General features: G+C 34.2%; 3 protein-coding genes across 3 annotated transcripts; 1 reads left to right on the forward strand and 2 right to left on the reverse strand.

Moving 5' to 3' along the window:
* Window positions 1–57: 57 nt before the first annotated feature.
* LOC142641694 (phosphoglucan phosphatase DSP4, amyloplastic) lies at window positions 58–8,767 on the reverse strand. Its single transcript, XM_075816172.1, has 14 exons — window positions 8,641–8,767; window positions 8,461–8,530; window positions 8,328–8,372; window positions 7,527–7,629; window positions 7,239–7,315; window positions 7,067–7,143; window positions 6,813–6,893; window positions 5,481–5,613; window positions 5,176–5,235; window positions 4,439–4,495; window positions 3,434–3,529; window positions 1,772–1,831; window positions 1,033–1,140; window positions 58–374 (listed from the first exon to the last, which is right to left on the reverse strand). Exons 1-14 carry the CDS (start codon window positions 8,664–8,666, stop codon window positions 240–242), a joined length of 1,128 nt encoding a protein of 375 aa, XP_075672287.1. The 5' UTR covers window positions 8,667–8,767; the 3' UTR covers window positions 58–239.
* A 4,458-nt stretch (window positions 8,768–13,225) lies between these two features.
* Window positions 13,226–13,991, reverse strand: LOC142638321 (pectinesterase inhibitor 9-like). Its single transcript, XM_075812338.1, has one exon. The coding sequence runs from the start codon at window positions 13,971–13,973 to the stop codon at window positions 13,341–13,343; it is 633 nt and encodes a 210-aa protein (XP_075668453.1). The 5' UTR covers window positions 13,974–13,991; the 3' UTR covers window positions 13,226–13,340.
* Window positions 13,992–15,385: 1,394 nt separating this feature from the next.
* LOC142640176 (cation/H(+) antiporter 2-like) lies at window positions 15,386–18,489 on the forward strand. The gene is made up of 4 exons (XM_075814265.1): window positions 15,386–15,538; window positions 15,686–16,678; window positions 16,955–17,895; window positions 18,207–18,489. Exons 1-4 carry the CDS (start codon window positions 15,386–15,388, stop codon window positions 18,487–18,489), a joined length of 2,370 nt encoding a protein of 789 aa, XP_075670380.1.
* Window positions 18,490–18,711: the final 222 nt, after the last annotated feature.

The raw sequence follows: 18,711 nt of genomic DNA on the forward strand, positions 1-18,711 counted from the left end.
AATGCAGGAACCACGTGCTAGCCCAAGAAAAAACTTATGGGTCACTAAAAGCAGGACTTATGTTGAGAACAAAATTTCTTATATACTGTCTTTTCCCAATTTATTAGTTTGGGTAAGTATTTCCCAATTTATTTACTATATGCTAACAATATTTCATAAACAATACATGCAATTATTGATGATAATTTTTTACATTTTTTATTATATATACTGGCTGCTTGAAACTGCCTTGGCTATATTCACTGCTCTTCATCAGGAATAGATTCAAGAAACTGTCTTATTTTCAGTCGTTCATCCATTGATAGATCAGGATCATCACCTGTCAACCTCTTCCGCAGGTTAGCATTAAAACTGTCTGGATTATCATCGAAAACCTGCAATGAGGAGAAAATGAGAGCATCAACAGAGAAGCACTATCTTTTTACGAATAGAATGCATCACGGATTGGTGGGATTTGAGGATGAAGAACTAGGAATTCGATGGAACTCAATGAAACTTGGCCACAGTGATGAGAACACAGCATATCTAACCAAATTCAGTTTTTGGAAATAAGAATTTGAGTGTGATAGAACTATATAGGTGAAGGGGATAGAACTCTCTCAAAATTTATTTTGCCATAAGAGGATAGGATCATGAATAATCTCCAAAGATTGGAATCAAACTAGAAAGTAATGAACATATTAAGTTCCCAATCTGAAAATGTGATGACCATATCACCAAATAAGCTATGACTCAATAACCTGGACCAAGAGAATTTATGAAAACTAATTTACAAAAAGAGAGAGAGATTTCTTTTTTGAAAGATGCAATCAATCACTTCATTTTCATCAGCAAGTACTTCTCAAAACCCCTTCAATTGAAAGAGCTCTAAGCAACCCACAGGATGCAAGCACAGAAAAAATTGTGTACATGCAGATCAAATGGTATTGGTAGTGTATAACTAGTTTTTTTTTTCCTTTCCTTTTTATTTTATTTTTTATTTTTTTTTAATCGCTACCTTTTAAGGTATGATGCTAAATAGCTGAACCTTACTTGAACAAAATTGTTAACATGGCCATCTTTGTTGGCCGAGGTTACGAGCTCATTCTCATTAATTGTCCATTCACCATCAACAATGTACTTGTACTCGTAGCATCCTTCCTGTATAGCAATACACTAATGGCTCATAATTCTAAACATGTTTACGTTCACAATTTCACATGGATTTTGATTTCTAGAAACTGGTAAGTCCATTGCAACATTTTATATTCAGAACTGAAAGACATCCTTTCTAGAGGAACCAGGAACGAGTTTGTGACATAATTAAAATATAATTTGATTAAGGCTAAATTTATTTGGGAAAATGTATATCTCAACACTCCAACAAATCAAATCAATTTGGATTAGCCGGAATGAACCCTAAGCCATTCTGTGTTAATGACAAAAAGCTATTGGTTTTAGTTGTCTGATATCATATATACGTGTCTGTGCGCGCGTGCGCGTGTGTGATGTACAAAACTTGGGAGTCAAAAAATTAAACCAACGCAATACTGGTGTGAATCCAGATGCTTTCCTTGTGCATAATTCTTAAATATCATAATGGAATAATTTCTAAAGCTCAAGCGTTGAAGTTAGGCTTGTGCGTATTTGGATAATTTCAGCAATGGTGCCTAATAAGAAACTCAAATGATAAAGCAGTTTTTTCCCGAGTGTTGAACGCACAACAATTTTGAAGAGAGAAAAATTTTGAACCAAAAAGACACAAATGAAGTGCATGATGAGATACACTTACTGCCAATTCCCTCCTAAGAATCCACAAACCTTGTTCCTCATCAAATTGTAGAGGTATTCTCTGCAGAAGGTTCATAAGACAAAATGGTGAGTAAAAAATAAAGCATGAAATCATTATCCAACAAGTCTTAACATAAATATTAGATGATTCTATCGGTAAAAAAAACAAAAAAACCTGCTGCCAATGCATGCCTTAAGGATTTCATAGAAAACCTTTCTCCATTCATCTTTTGCATTGGCTAGACAGAAGAAATTAAAATTTTGCATCTTAGCTCTTGTTTGTATCTAATAAGAATGCACTTTTGCAGTTTTCCAGGCATAAAAATGTATTTTGCATTATCTTGGTCAACTTTGTTAACTCTACTTTGTAGTAGATTCTCAAAATGCATTCTCCCTAACCTCTATAAATGATTCAGAATGAGAATGAGTAATCTCATTATACATTCTACATCTCATTTTTCTTAAAAACAAATGGACCCACAAACACATTCCAGAAGGCACCAATGGCTCTTTCTTCTTCTCTTTTTTCCTCCTCTTTCATGTTTTCATCCCCCCCATCTTCTTTGGTTCCCATCTTCTTTGGTTCTTCAAGGCCACAGAAGGCAAAGGAAATGGGAGAGCAACTGCAAACCACAGGATCAGAGTCACGAATGCCATCGCTACTATCATGAACCCATCATGAGCCTTGTTGTGAACCTGGCATTGAAGTCGTCAACCATGGGGATCAAGGCCATGAGGATTTTGGAAATCAACAAAAATCAATAACGAAAGTGGCAAATGAGCAGGGTTGTGGTGGCTAGGTTGCCAGACACACTCTACACACACTACAGGGCTCAAGAGAAGGGATGATATGGGATGCCAGAGACTCTTGATGGAGGCTTGATTTGGATTGGGGTTTTGCTTTCGGATTAAGATTTTCAGCTTTGGGCTTTGTGGGTATATTCGCAGTGGTGGGCTAATGGGGGCATGATGGCCATGGGGAAGGTAAATGACCATGGTTGCCAACTAGTGGTGAGAAATTGTAGAAATTTTGAGCGTGATTAATTCCTTTTCAATGTAATTGTGGAAATTTTGGGTGTAGTTATGGGCAATTTTTCACGCATAACTCATGTTTTGTTAAAAGTGTCTATGTTATAATCAAGAGTAAAGGAAATTTGAGAAGTTTATTTATGTGAGTTTAGAGGGTTTTTTCATTCATAAAAAGAAACACACACACACACATATATATATATTATTTTATGGGAAAAAATGGATTCTCAACTGTCTTACCAAACACAGCTGTAATTCCAGAATAGCTTTACTAGTTGCCCTGATGTGAAGAGCCAAATGTTTTCTAAGGTCAGAGAACCATTTTGTTGCATGTTGGACTAGAATTCACCAATTATAACATATATCAACTTATCTAACTTAAAACATTCTTATATAAATACATGCAAATAAAACCAATACTTCCAAGTAGTAGCGTCCAAAAATTGCATGGAATTGCAATGAAACTGAATAGCAATATACGTTTTAAAAAGAGTGACAACTGACAAGTGTCATAATAAACTCCAGATCTTCCATATTTTTATGAGTAATAGAAGCTAAGCAAGTCATTTTTGCAAGCTTTAATTATGCATCCAAGATGAAATCAAGAAGCTGGTTTTACATAAATGATCATTACCTGACCCCATCCAATATCAAGTCCAGAAATTTCCAACGTTGTGCAATCAGGATTTTTCCATGTTAAAGTGACCACCTTCTTCCTGAGGCCTGTAAGCTTTAAGAAGATTTATGATGAATGAGAATGTAATTAAACATAAGAATAAAAAACTAAAGAATAGTGCTGCTGAAAACACACAATTTTTTTCTTCATAAATTTAAAATCACTGCTACTAATCTAGGTCATTCCATAGTAATCAATAACTAGAATAAATGTTTTATTGGACAACCTAAAGCTTTACATTTCCACCATTCATGGGTTTCTTGCCAAAAATCTTAATGTGATTATCCCCATAAGTGTAAGTATTGGTAAATATTAAATTAAACTACAGGAACTAGTTGTCACTCCAAAGACAGGACTTATAATCAGGATTTTATCTTAATGAGCATTTGGAATTGAAAGCCACTATTGTAAAAGCAAAGAAACAAGAAATCGGTGACAAATAGTCCCAAATTCCTAAACAAAGAAGCCAACGTGAAAAGATGCCATCAAGATGGAAAAAGTACAGAAGTACAACACCATAAGGGTTGGGGATAAAAGGACCTTTAAGCACGTAGCATTAGATGACTAGTGTCTACCTACACTCCAAATGGATACCTAACTTGCACAAGAAAGCTAATTTTGATTTCTTTTTTTTTAAATATAAATAATTAAATGTTAATGTCATGATATAACAAAGATACAATCTGTTAGAATTGTTTCCAGAGAATTTAGGGAAAACAAGGACAGTGTGCCGAATAAAATCCTCACATAACATATAGTGCATAATTCATTATTGGTATTCATTGGCCAGACAATATATAGTATCAAGTGAGAATTCTACTTAAAATTGTGTTAATCATAATATGTGAGCTTTTCAAGAAGAGCGATAACTAAAAAAGTTCAGATGTATAAGAAGAAAACTAGAAACTAGTATTTAAGACTACCATTACACCAATAACATATAAGAAAGGTAAAGTGACTCACAATATCAGCGGCTGCACTTTTTATAGCATCCAATTTAGGGAAGCATGAGCGTTTGCTCTACAAGAAGGAAACAATGAGATATTTCAGAAACATTGTGAAGATTTGAGGCTTCCAGAACATTCTTTGGCCTTTTTATCAATAATCTAGTATAGTTCTTAACATAAAAATTTAGTTAGTGAAGTTAATGACATCACCAAGAGCCTTGTAGCTTAGTGGCATTGATTGTTCTCCTTTATAAGGAGAATCAGGATTCAAATCCCCTTCCCATGTGAGAGAGAGAGAGAGAGAGAGAGAGAGAGAGAGAGAAAAGTTAATGACTTCACTTCAATAAAAAAAAAAAGTTTTATCAGCTTAAAATTTATTAAATTTGGTCATGAAACTTAGCATGCATGGACTTCTTCTCATGCCTTTAGAAGTCCATAATTTTTTAAAACAAGATACCAGAAAAATAGAAAGCCATGATTAATAATATGAAAATTACCTCCTGCTATTATTGAATAAGAATTTAGTGACATCACTTCAATATAAAAATTTTAATAAACTCAAAAGTTATTGAATTTGGTCATGAAACAGAGCATACATGGACTTCTTGTCATGTCTTCAAAAGTCCATAATTGAACTTATTAACTTGATTTTTGTTATATATCCTTGACAGAAATATACAAAAGCATGCAGAATATAATCTAAGAAGGAGATACACACAAACCTTTGAAAAAACATTAGATAAGGAGTGTTACCTGCAGCAAATTGTGAGCTTCGATAAGTTTATAGCCCTGAACCCAGAACATGTATGCCAACTGAAATTCAAAAACGATCTTTCAAAACATCTGTAATGATGAATAAAATCACCAGACCAGTATGAATGTGGTTGAGAGATAAATGTGTATCCTTTAATGAATGTGATTGCAGGTATCTAAAATTTAACATTACAAGCACCGCCTAATATCCACAATCCTTGCATAAATATGACAGAGAATGCAGCTAAAGAAGGAAATTTGGTTAGAATAAAATCACATCTAAGGAATGAAACTGACATGCATACCGTAACTGCAGGAGCTCTTCCAAGTCCAGCAGTGCAATGTACATATGTCACACCTCCATTTCGATTTATGGCCTTGTATAATTTGCTGACGACAGCTGGAAGCCTTACTCGTAAATCAAATGCATCAAAGTCCCTGCCACATCAAAGGTTAGGCTGCGGTCCAAAGTAAAGAATTGTACTAGAGATGATGTTCACTCACGAACACATATAGCATGATAATTTAAAACGTGCCCCACTGCATAGCATAAAGTAAAGACCCAAACAAATAATGTGTATGGAAACAACATAAACTAGGTTGCATTTGGATTTGAGGATTTAAAATCAAGATATTTGAATAACAATTGCTTATATAAATTGATTGATATAAATTTAACAACACATGATGATGTGAGTTACTAAGCTTTTGCTCAAAGAAAAACTCCAGTGATATTATGGATTTGAAATGACATCTTACGCCTAGTCATCTCAAATCCATACATTAACAAAGCTCAAACACCTGCATAAATTTCATCAAGAGAAAAAATTTTATAGGTTCATACTTTATCAAGCCCTTTAAACTAAATATATAAATCCAAATCCTTCTCTTTAAATTCATTTATCCAAGAATAACTAGTGAATTCTGTCTACTATAATTTGTCATCTTCCATGTTCTTAAGTAAAGTGATTTTGGTGCAGACATCAAATTGGACCCATTAATGTTGATTGTGAATGATGCTGATTGACATTGATTGACGCTATTAGAGAGATTTGATTGCTATTTTTTATTTTTATTCCCTTATATAATGCAATCTCATTGAGTATATTTTCTTTCCATGTTGGATGTAATTTGGAGAGCCTATTAAAAGGCCTTTGGTCTCACTCTTGTAAACAGTTGATCATGGATTTATAAAATTTGGGTTGAAGTTTTCTTATAGTGCTTTGTGGTGATTCCAAGCAAGCCTAGGTGGTGATTCCTAGGTTCCTATCTTTATCACATGCTTGGTGGTGATTCCAAGCAAACCCTAGGTGGTAATTCCTAGTTCCTATCCTTCTGTTATTTTTGTTTACTCAAACACCAAGTCCCCTTTTGAGAGTTCATTGTCCTGCATCAGATTCTAACACCAAGAAGACACATTACGCTATAAACATTTCAGAAAACTCAACAAATCAACATAAACTTCAAGCTGTAAAAAAGGCATGTTTGCATAAGGAACAGTGAAAAGTCAAAATCAACATCTCTGGACAATTCAGTAGTGTTGACAAAATTACCACTTTTCAGTATAGGAATTCAAAATATCAACACAACTACTATCTTTTTTCTTAAGGTATAACTAAAATCTTTCCATAACTAACCTTATCTCAGCACGCAAGTGTTGAATGTCATCATATGTCTTAGCATATTCTCGTATGCCATTGATGTCAACCCCAAAATATCTGGATACACTAGTGAAGGAATTCAAAGTACACTTTCTTGCTCAATCAAACTTGCCAGTAGCTATTTCAAATGATCAATAGTTACATATTTAGCAATTGTAAAAAGAAGACAATGGCATATTATTTAATCATAAGCTCAAATGGCACTTTAATGAGAAATTTGTTTTGGATACTCCAAGTCTGAATTCTGCTGCAAGCAAAAAATCGTTTTCACTCCAATACTACGAAGCTTATCAACATCTTCAGGAGTCTGGCAATCAGCAGTTTGGACAAGACAACAATCATATGGTCACATGAAAAATGGCAGAACTGATCCACATTATTAAATTTGGGAACAAGGATCACCTGTAGGCATGATCCCACAATCAAGTCTGGACGAATGAAGTTGTAGTTTATTCCTAGTTCATGCCTATAGGTCAAGACTGTAACAGACCATGTCAGAAAGGAATAATGAGATGAACTAGAGGCACAAAACAAAGACCCCCCCCCCCTCCCCCAAGCCATTAAGTTCATATGCAGCTAGAGTAGAGCGCCAAAATAGCTAAAAACTACTCGTTGAAAAATTCACTCATATGCAAGTTGTCTCCTACACTTCCTAATGATCAAACTAGAAACACAGAGTGACGATCTTACCAGCACCCATAGCTTCTGTCATGTTGGTACTATATGTCTCTGATTTTTCCTCCTCTACATTAGCATCGCTTGTCTCAGCACTGGACGTAGGACCCGAAATTGCCTACAAAAAAATATAATCAATATTCTTCTACATGAAACCTTTAAATAAAATCAAAAAGGATGTCACAACTGTGAATATTCCATCTAAAGAATTCATGTGACATGTCCAAAGTTACATAAGGGAAAATGAACATTGGTAAGTTTAACATGGCTAGTCCCATCCATAGGGTGGCAGACTTCAAAGTAAACATGGGTTTTAATGGATTGTCCTTTCTTGCACATAAAAACAACTATATTACAAAGGCATAAAACAACTTTAGATTCATCATATACAATGGACAAGTATCTACCAATGACAAATTTAATCACTCACTCCATGAAAAATGTCAAACTTTGGCTTCCTCAAAATGGGCCTCAACACAACACACCCACACACAAACAGTGAGTATTGAACCCACGACCTCGTCGCGTTGCCCTTACAAGGTGAGGAGATGTCATTTGAATCATTTACAGTAGAAGACAAAAAAAAATCGACAAAAACAAAAATCCCAAGATATTTCAGACAACAAAATCCACCAAAAAAACATGTAACACCACGTTTGAACAACATCTCAAACCACTCAAAAACAAAAACTGTAAAACAACAAAAGTCAAAGCTATAAATCAGATGTAACAAAAATTCAATGCTAATTACAGAGCTAACAAAACAAAACAAAACATAATTATAAAATTTTCTGAATCTGAGGTCTCCGAAGTTACCTTCACCGCCATACTTCGATGTAGATTAACATTACTCATCACTCCCTGCATTAAATCATTCAAAATTTGTCAAAGTTACATTTAATACATACATACATACATACATACATACATATACAGAAGATGAAGGTACCAGTGTATTGACTGAGCAGGGAGGTCTTCTCTGATGGCTTTTGAAGCTTTGCAAAGGCAAAGCAGAGGACCTGAGATTTGGAGAAAAAGAAATTCAGAGGGATTTTGGGGAAAAAATTTTACTAGTAAAGATGATTATTTAGGGCAAAGAAAGATTGATGAAAAAGTAGAAGATGAACACCTTGGAAGATTCTGAACACAAAACATGGTGTCTGTCTGTGATATCTGATCGGAGAGTGACGGTGGAAAATATCTAGTGACAGTAGAGGAGATGAGAGTGTAATAAGAAGATATTGCACTATTTTGAAATTGTGATATTTTCTTTATTTATAGGCGTTGTTGGGTCGTGGAATAGAAAAGGGATTGCCTTTTTAAAGATTCGCCAAAATGCCATTCCTTTCCTTTTCGTTTCTTTTTGTTGTACATAATAAAAGTCGGTGCACAACTTTTCTTTTCTTTTTTTCTTTTTTCTTTTTTTTCCTTTTCCTTTTTAAATTGCAAATTACATGTTTAAGAACGGTTTGAATTTTACACCTAGATGTTTTAAATTTTGAATTTTATTTCTTAAAATTTAAGATTATTTGGATATTACACCATGATACTTCTAGAATTTGAATTTTACTTCTTAAAATTTGAAAATGTTTGGAATTTACATCCTTAAATTCTTAAACTTCAAGGTGTAAAATTTAACCGCCCCAAAACCCTAACCCCTCGTTTGGCAGAGTGAATGGAATAAAAAGAATAATTTTAAAATATTCTTCTCTTCCTTTATTTGGAAGTTTTAATAAGGGAAATAGAAAATCTATTGCTTTGTTTGGGAGTTTAATTGAGAGGGAATAGAATGGGTAAGAGGGAACACTCATTCCTCTCTATTCCCTTAAAATCTTAAATTTTCATTTCTCCAAAATTGGGAGGAATGGGAATGAATGAAATTAAATTTAATGGTTTTTTTTTTTTTTACTAAAACTCACAAAATACACTTATATATTCAATCCTTTATTTTAAAATACGAGTCTAATAGTAATATTGTCATAAAATGATTCTATTTCATTCCCTCCATGTTACTCTCAAACAAAATTACTTACATTCCATTCATTTTCATTTCTTAATTTTAAAACATCCAATCAAGGTTACTTAATGCCATTCCATTCCATTCATTTCCCTTACTTAAATACATTTCATTCCATTCATTTTCATTCCTTTATGATCATTCAATCTCATTCCATTACATTCCCTAATGAACTCCCAAACGAAACCTAAACAGTAAAATCCAAACACCCTTAAATTTTAGAAAGTAAAATCCAAATTTTAAAATGTCAGGATGTAAAATCCAAACCTCTCTAAAATTTGAGTTAAATTCAAAATCTAAAATTTCATGGTGTAAAATCCAAATACCCCAAATTTTAAAGGTGTAATTTGCAATTTATCCTTCCTCTTTTTTTCCTTCTTACATTATCAAAAATAAATCTCCCTCTCTCTCTCTCTTAAGATTTTTGTGAAAATTTGTTGCCTATAATAAACTTATGTAGATGATGCTGCTTGTATATTGGACTTTGAAGTGAAATACTGAAATCATGGGAATTTAGAAATGCAAATCTATAATTTTTATTTTTATTTACCTTGTGAAATAAAACCTGTCCGACCTAGAGGCACCCAATATGAATTTAGCTCTAGAAGCTAGTTTAATTGGAATCAAGTTGGCATTGCTCTAAAACCAAATCAGATTGAGTCTAGTGTTGGATTTGTTGTATGGAAATCTAATAAACCTGACTTGTTCGAAGTGCTTTGCTCAATATTGTGCTTCCCTAGTCGCTACCATGTTGTTGTTCCTCTCGTCGTCTTCACTTCGTGTCAGTCACCAAAATTGACAAGAGGCTTGTGGGTTTAACTAATCCAATCACCAAGTTAATCTTACCATATGGTCGACAAACTACATGTGTCTGGTTGGTAGTGGTTTGAAGGATTTCAAGCTCGATACAATCAGATCAATTGGTGGGTTGACACTAAATTTCGAGATCAATGAACTTGTTATCACCTCTAATATACTTAATTACTAATCACATCCATGATCTTGTTTCACGCAGTATCCAAGTCTGTCCCTTTTTTTTTTTTTTTCGAAAAACGCGTTGTGGTTTTATGTCACACCAGTGGGTCCCGTGCACTGTTCACAAAACTCACAAACTTTTTTTTCAGCAACTTTTTCATTAAAAATTGGTCCTATGGCACTATTTACACATTTAAAAATTATTTAGTTATAATATTTTTAGTTTTCAGTTTTCAGCAAAATAAGCAATATTCAAATGGACCTTTAATGTGCATTTGGATTGCATTTTTAGCATATTGCGTTTGCGTTTTCTTTTTCTTTTTTGTATTGAGAAGCGTATTTCATGTGGGAATGTGTCTATTAGTGAGTCTCGTGCACAGCAAAATTTTTACTGAAATGTGTATGTCAGTGGGTCCTGTGCACTATTCATGAGATTCACAAACCTCTTTTTTCACCAAAATTTTTATTAAAAATATGTCCCACAGCACTATTTACACATTTAAAAATTATTTTGCTACAGTATTTTCAATTTTCAGCAAAATAAGCGGTATCCAAACGCACCCTTAAAACCAAGTTTAGATTAAACCAATTGATTAAGTTGTGTCACCAAACCTAACTTTGGAATTAAATTCAATGATTAATCATCTCAATTTACACTTAGCCAAAAAAAAAAATACTGTTCAAGGCAATAAAGAAAGGTTTTAAGTCCAGCTCTCTTTGATTGCCAATGTACTAGAATTGTGAATCATTCGTTTTTGATATTTTCAAAAGATGGATTCAAGAAATGAGATCATGAAATATCATTATCAAGTGGTTTTTGATATTTTGTTTAGGTAGTCAGCCAAAGAGTGACATTCTTATCATGTTTCAGATATAATAATAACAATAACTTCAAAGCATTTAAAGGGGCATAACGTTCTATTTAGAAGCTACTGTCATGTGATCAAACATTATTTCAAAGAAAAATGAAAATGAAAATTGGCATGTAATGATTTTTTTATGCAGGTTTCAATTTTGGATAACCATCATGCTGCACTATTAAAACGCACCCTTAAAACCAAGTTTAGATTAAACCAATTGATTAAGTTGTGTCACCAAACCTAATTTTGGAATTAAATTCAATGGTTAATCATCTTAATTTACACTTAGCCAAAAAAAATATATATATATATATATATATATATATATATACTGTTCAAGGCAATAAAGAAAGGTTTTTAAGTCCAGCTCTCTTTGATATATATATATATATATATATATATATATATATACTGTTCAAGGCAATAAAGAAAGGTTTTTAAGTCCAGCTCTCTTTGATTGCCAATGTACTAGAATTGTGAATCATTCGTTTATGATATTTTCAAAAGATGGATTCAAGAAATGAGATTATGAAATATCATTATCAAGTGGTTTTTGATATTTTGTTTAGATAGTCATCCAAAAAGTGACATTCTTATCATCTTTCAGATATAATAATAACAATAACTTCTAAGCATCTAAAGGGGCATAACGTTCTATTTAGAAGCTACTGTCATGTGATCAAACATGATTACAAAGAAAAATGAAAATGAAAATTGGCATGTAATGATTTTTTTACGCAGGTTTCAATTTTGGATAACCATCATGCTGCACTATTGTTTGGAAGCATGGTTACAGAAATGCTTGCGTGATGGTATTTTGTCTAAAGCTATAAAGTCCAAACCAGTGCTTTCCTTTATAAAATTTGCTTTTATCTATGGCTTAAAATGTGCAAAAAAATAATAGATTATAGTTAAATGTCTTTCTTGTTGGATAAGAGATATGGGGCCGATCATCCACCTACACCAAAAATTAGTTGGTGTAATGGATTTGATAATAAAGAGCAAATACCATATAACGGATTGGAATTCTATCATATGTAAAAGAAAATTGTGAAAAAAGGAAGGTGGAAAACGCAAGACTTGGCACCAATAATGCATGAATTTAATAGCTGATAACTAAAGCAAAGCTCTCCCAAGGCACCAGCTAATGTAAGCCTCTTCAGCTGGACAATCGAATATTGGTGAAGACTGAAGACAGCATGTGAACTTTGAAGTTTGAATTCAAGGGGTGGCTTAAACTCAAAGTCTCGTGTACAATAATGGATCTACCACAACGTACTCTTTGAGTTTGCAATGTTATCAACAACTTGGGATCAAGTTAGACTTAATAAACTAATAAGTAATTCAATTCTGGTCCCCCAAAAAAAAGAAATAATTCAATTATTTGGACTTAATAAATGAGCCCCATCATCCTAAATTTAACATTTGACACTGTTTAGGACAATTTTGAAATAACACCATCCACCTTCAATTATTAAGGGAATTACTGATATGGTCATTGGTCCAGGAAAAAAAAAAATTGAACTGAGGTGTTGAGAACTATTCAGATTTCAGCCTTGAAGTAATTAAATTTATTCATAAATATATGCCAAAAATATTATACAATTCATAAATTTCTGACAAACTAGAAACTCATAAAAACTGTTTCACAATTTGAAGTCTCTCACCTATCTTTTCGCCTCAAGTACTGGATCTTCAATCATGTGACCTCATAAATACAGATCTTTAAAGTTGAGGAATGAATTTCTTGATATATATAGATCTTTAAAGTTTTATTAAATTTCCCATAAGTACATACACATAGCTTGGTAAACATAGAGGCAAACTCGAGGACAAACAAAACTTCATATTCACATTTCTTGATTAAGTATATTTCATAACTATATATTAATTACAACAACAAAGCAAATGAAACATAGAACAAGATTGATCCATTACAAGAGGGAAACACAGCCTCAAAGGCAGCAAGGCTAGCCCTTATGGCTTCTTATTAGCTGCTCTATACTTTGTAGCAGCATATCTATGAAACAAAGCTAAGGCATTGCTTGTGACTTGTGCTACATTCAACACCTTTCCCTTAATCGTAGCCTTCAATTTTCCCATGTTATGCCCCGGAAACTCGTCCAAACAAGTACTTGCATCAGTAAGGGCAGCACTAACCCATGTCTCAACGTTACTTACGTGCCAAAAGATGTCATTTGCCACAGTTTCTTGCCCCAAGCGACGTAGCTCCCTAATCGATTGGCTAAGTTGGTCCACACTATCATTGATTTCTGCCAAGCAATCTTTCACAGCTTGGTAGTAGTACCCCTTGGCCTTGCTTGACTCAAGTTCCTTAGCAACTTTAAGCATGTATGCTCTTGTGTATTGTGCTCGGTATAGGCTCACAGACAAGGCGACTTGAGCAAGTTGTTCCGGGCTTTGAATGGTAGTACTGTTGCCATAGCCAGAGAGGCATTGGAGACAGAGAGATGGATAGCGGGTGATACGACATGAGTCCTTGATGTAGCCATTTGATTGAGAATGTCTAGCAAAGGCTGGTTCAGCTAAGCCTGAATTGTAAAAGAAAGAGACCATGATGACTAGCAAGTAAAGGCTAAGTTGTGCCATTTTTTTGCAATCTCAACACAAAAGACTTATTCTCTCCTTGAGAAAAAATGGCATGGTGCAAAGGAGCTTATATAGGGGATGTAACATGTTCTACTATGATTTAACTTGCTCTTTACGTGCATAAATTAAGCAAAAATAATGTTGTATTCAGTTGAGGGCAAACCAAATAAAAGAGTATTAGTATTATTATATTTGCAATTTGTTGGTCAAATAAAATGGAGCAGCATCCAGGATATGTATTGCTTTTGCTTAGTATCTTAGAACCCTAACAAGAAAGTAACAAATCCTTCGTGGAACAGGCTTAGCTAGATTACTAAAATTAAAAACTTCTAGGAACACAGCACGTGCAAAAATGCTGGTCAATGTTTCTATTTTGCGTTTCAATCAATTTAGATACACAATTCTTTTTTCCAGAAATGTTGAGATGGGAAGTTGCAATTGGAGAGTGTACAATAAAAGTAATCAATAGTGTCTTATGTGAAAATGATGTTGCATTAATCACAATCTTCACCTCAAATGTTATGAAAAAAATTAGGCTAATTTACAAACCACACCCCTAAATTTTATGAGTGTTTGGTTTTTATACACTGAAGTTTAAAAATTTAGATTTTATCCCCTGAAGTTTTATTCTATTTGCACCAGCAGCCCATCAATTCATATTTTCTGTTAAGTGTCACGTAAGCTTGTCACGCATATTTAATTCATTTAATGAAATGATGTCACATCATTTTTATTATGTCATGTCATTTTAAATTTTTTATGCTACAAAAATGATGTGGTGTCATTTTATTTGAGAAACTAAACACGCATAGCAAACTTATGTGGCATTCAACGAAAAATATGGATGAAGGAGCTGTTGATGCAAACGGAATAGAACTTTAGAAGGAGTAAATCCAATTTCTGAAATTTTAAAGTGTAAAAGCCAAACACCCCTAAACTTTAGGGGCGTATTTTGCAATTAGCCAAATAATTATCTAAATTGACACTTTTATTAAAAGATTTTTTTGGGTAAGTCGAATAAAGGAAAACGTTTTCAAATCATTTCTAGGAGCACAACCAAACATAATTAAATAACTCATATTCTTTGAAAATGTTTACTACTGAAAACAGTTTTGCCTAAAAATATCCTCACTTAAAAATAAATATAAAAAATTAAATAAATTAAATATAAAAAAAAAGGAAAAAAAGAGGAGCATTAATACATGGACTTGATAAGTGAGATAAGAAAAGGTCAAAGACCTTAGATTTCTACCGATCCTCCCTCAGTAAAAAGAGGATCTGAACCATGTAACAGAGTATCACAACATATAAAAACCTGTGTCATAAACCATGACAACATTTACCCATTGCATGTAATTTTTTCACTTTTCTTTGCCTTCCTTAATTCTTGTTCCTCTTGCAATCTTAACACAATGGACGCTACCCACCGCATAGCTTGTCAAGAAAATTTGTTCAATCCTCTCACCTCAATGGGCATGCAAGTGTCTGGCATTCTTGTCATCTCACACTTCTTCCACCTATTGCTCAAGAGCTTGGGTCAACCTGGACCCATTGCTCAAATTTTTGTAAGTTTTCACACGCATATACATTAACACACACAAAAATTAACATGCATGTTTATGAATCTGCAACTTTCAATGTGAATAGTTTTTATGGTTATAAAATGTGTCACAACCAGTTGACACATGTTGGTTTTGTTTTATATGATATAGGCTGGATTGGTGCTAGGTCCTTCAGGGTTGTCAAATATTCATCTAGTGAACAGGTTCTTTTATCAGAGCACTGGTGCAGATTTCTATGAAGTTTTTGGTCTCTTTTGCCGTATCATATTCATGTTCCTAATTGGGTTGGAGACTGACATTCCTTATGTAAGGCGCAATAACATAGTTGTGGTGACAGCCATTGCATTCGGTGGTGCCATAATAGGCATGATCTTTGGCCTAGCAACCTCTGCCTTTTTAAACCATGAGTTAGAAGTCGAAGGCCAGAAGACAATGTTCATGGCAATCATCGTTTTACTCTTAGCATACACAGCTTCTCCGGTTGTGATTCGTTTGGCTGCAGAGTTAAAGTTCGATACCTCAGACATTGGGCGACTGGCAATAATTTCTTCACTCATAATTGAAATGACATGCTTGGTGATTTTTAATCTCGTTCTTGCTATCCATGCAAATAAGGTCTACAAATATGGTGTCTATTGTGTGTTACTTGATGTGGTTATCATTTTTATAAACAAGTACTTAACTGATTGGTTCAATAAACGGGACCATAACCAGAAGTACTTGAAGAATGCCGAGCTCTTCGTTATCTTATCACTTGTTATAGGTAGCGCCATGTATGTGGAATGGGCGAGTTTTAACAGCATAATCAGTTGTTTTGCCATTGGCCTAATGTTCCCTAAGCAGGGTAAAGCGGCAAGGACACTAATACACAAACTCAGCTTTTCAGTTCACAACTTCATTCTTCCCATTTACTTTGGCTACATTGGGTTCCAATTTAATAGAAGATTTTTAAATAGTTGGAACAATGTACTTATTGTTGTCATTATTGTTTTGTTGAGCATTGGCTGCAAGATTAGTGGCACACTTATTGCTTGTCGTTATCTAAAGATTCCACTGAATAAGGGGGTGCTTCTCTGCTTCATAATGAACCTAAAAGGCCATGCCGATCTTCTGTTCATAGGCTCCCCCTCAAAGATACTTGTGGTAAGTTTTACTTAATTGAAATCATTTTATACATCACCTCTAAATAAAATTCCTCAGTCCCACTCTCTGTCTTCCATTTTATCTGTCACATTTTTTTTTCTTTTCTTATAAAATAAAAAATCAAAGTTTAAAATGGAAGAAAATCACACACATGGCTTACTACAGTGTATAAAGTGAGACACAGGATTTACATTCATTATCTCTTTAAGTCTGTCTTTTTATATGTATATGTGACTGGCAAAGTCTAAGTTGGATATGCTTTGGCTATTGTTGCAGACGTGGAGTCCAAAATCTTACAATTTGTTGCTCATATCAATCGTGATTAACACAATAATATCAGGGCCGGTGGTGGCTTTGCTAATGAGAAAACAAGAAAACTTGTTGGGAAATATGCATACAGAACTTGAAATGCATGATCCAGATAAAGAAGAGCTTAGGATGCTAGCTTGTGTATATGGACCTCGTCCCCTATCAGCCATACTTTCACTTGTATCAGCATTAAGCGGGTCTCAGAAAGCACCTATCACCCCTTATTTGATGCAGCTAATAGAGCTACTCCCAAAACGTAGGACCAATGTATCCTATCATGAACTAGAAGCTGATGAACTTAGCGACGAAGAAGACTATGGTGGAAATGATGCACTTGAAATCAATGAAGCCGTGGACAACTTTACTTCTGAAACAAAAATTTTGGTCCATGTAACTAAAGCAGTGTCATCCATGGCAACTTTGTACGAGGATGTGTGTAATAGTGCTGAGGACTTGAGGGTATCAATTATTCTTCTTCCTTTTCATAAGCACCAAAGAATTGATGGAAAAATGGATACTGGGAAGGAAGGGATTAGGACTACAAACCAAAAGGTTCTTCGCCATGCTCCATGCTCAGTTGGTATTATTGTGAGTCGAGGCATTGATGGTGTCCCCGGGTTCTTACAACTTCTTGGCTCTGACACTGTGCAACATATGGCAACTCTTTTCTTTGGTGGTCCAGATGATCGTGAGGCTATTGCTTGGAGTAGACGCATTGCTGCTTATCCTCACATAAATTTGACCGTCATAAGGTTCCTACCAGCATCATCATCATCAAATGTACGCAATTCCCAGATTGATGATTCATCAGATGAAGATGATGGAATGTTTGTGACATTATCAAGACTAGAGAAGGGGAATGGCATAAATGAAATTGACAATGCCTTCTTGTCCGAGTTCTATAATAGGTACACCATTAACCACTTTCATTTAATATCTATAGGAAACAGGATCCTCTCCAATTCACTGAAAATAGAGAGAGTCTATCTTGCAGTTATGATTTTATTTCTAGATGAATTAGTGTATAGAGTAACGCGAACTCTTAAATTCGTCATATTTAATTTGAACTATAAAATGGGTCCATTTTAAATTGAAATGATCTTTTTTCCTTATTTGTAGCATGCATGCTTGTGCTTGCATGTCTTAACTTGATTTATTTATCTAATCCTACTACTTTGTTCTCCTTGGTTTTATATGACTGTGAATATGTTGTTTTAAGGTATGTGACATCGGGTCAAGTTGGATATGTGGAGAAGTATGTGAACAATGCAGCACAGACAGTGGCAGCTCTAAAAGACATTGGAGATATGTATTCATTATTCATAGTTGGGAAAGGTGGGCGAGGAAACTCACCACTAACAACGGGTATTTGTGACTGGGAGGAGTGTCCTGAGCTTGGAACAATTGGAGATTTCTTGGCTTCTTCAGATTTCAATATCAACGGCTCAGTTTTGGTGGTTCAACAACATAGGCACGCAAAGAAAGACGTTTTAGATGACTAGTCTTTTCTTTTGATTATCAACAATTTTATTAACGAAGGAACCTGAAACAACAGCTAAGAAGCGAAATCCTAGCTTGCTCAAGCGCTAAAACATCACAAAAAACAGAAGGGGTGGAGCCAAGAACATATTGTATACGATTAGTTACTGGAATGTAATGTCACCCATGTTTCATATTGTATATAAATTGAACTTTGGCATTATAAATATACTGTGTAAAAGTTT

This window comes from Castanea sativa, chromosome 6, assembly GCF_040712315.1.
Source record: "Castanea sativa cultivar Marrone di Chiusa Pesio chromosome 6, ASM4071231v1".
Taxonomy (NCBI): Eukaryota; Viridiplantae; Streptophyta; class Magnoliopsida; order Fagales; family Fagaceae; genus Castanea; species Castanea sativa.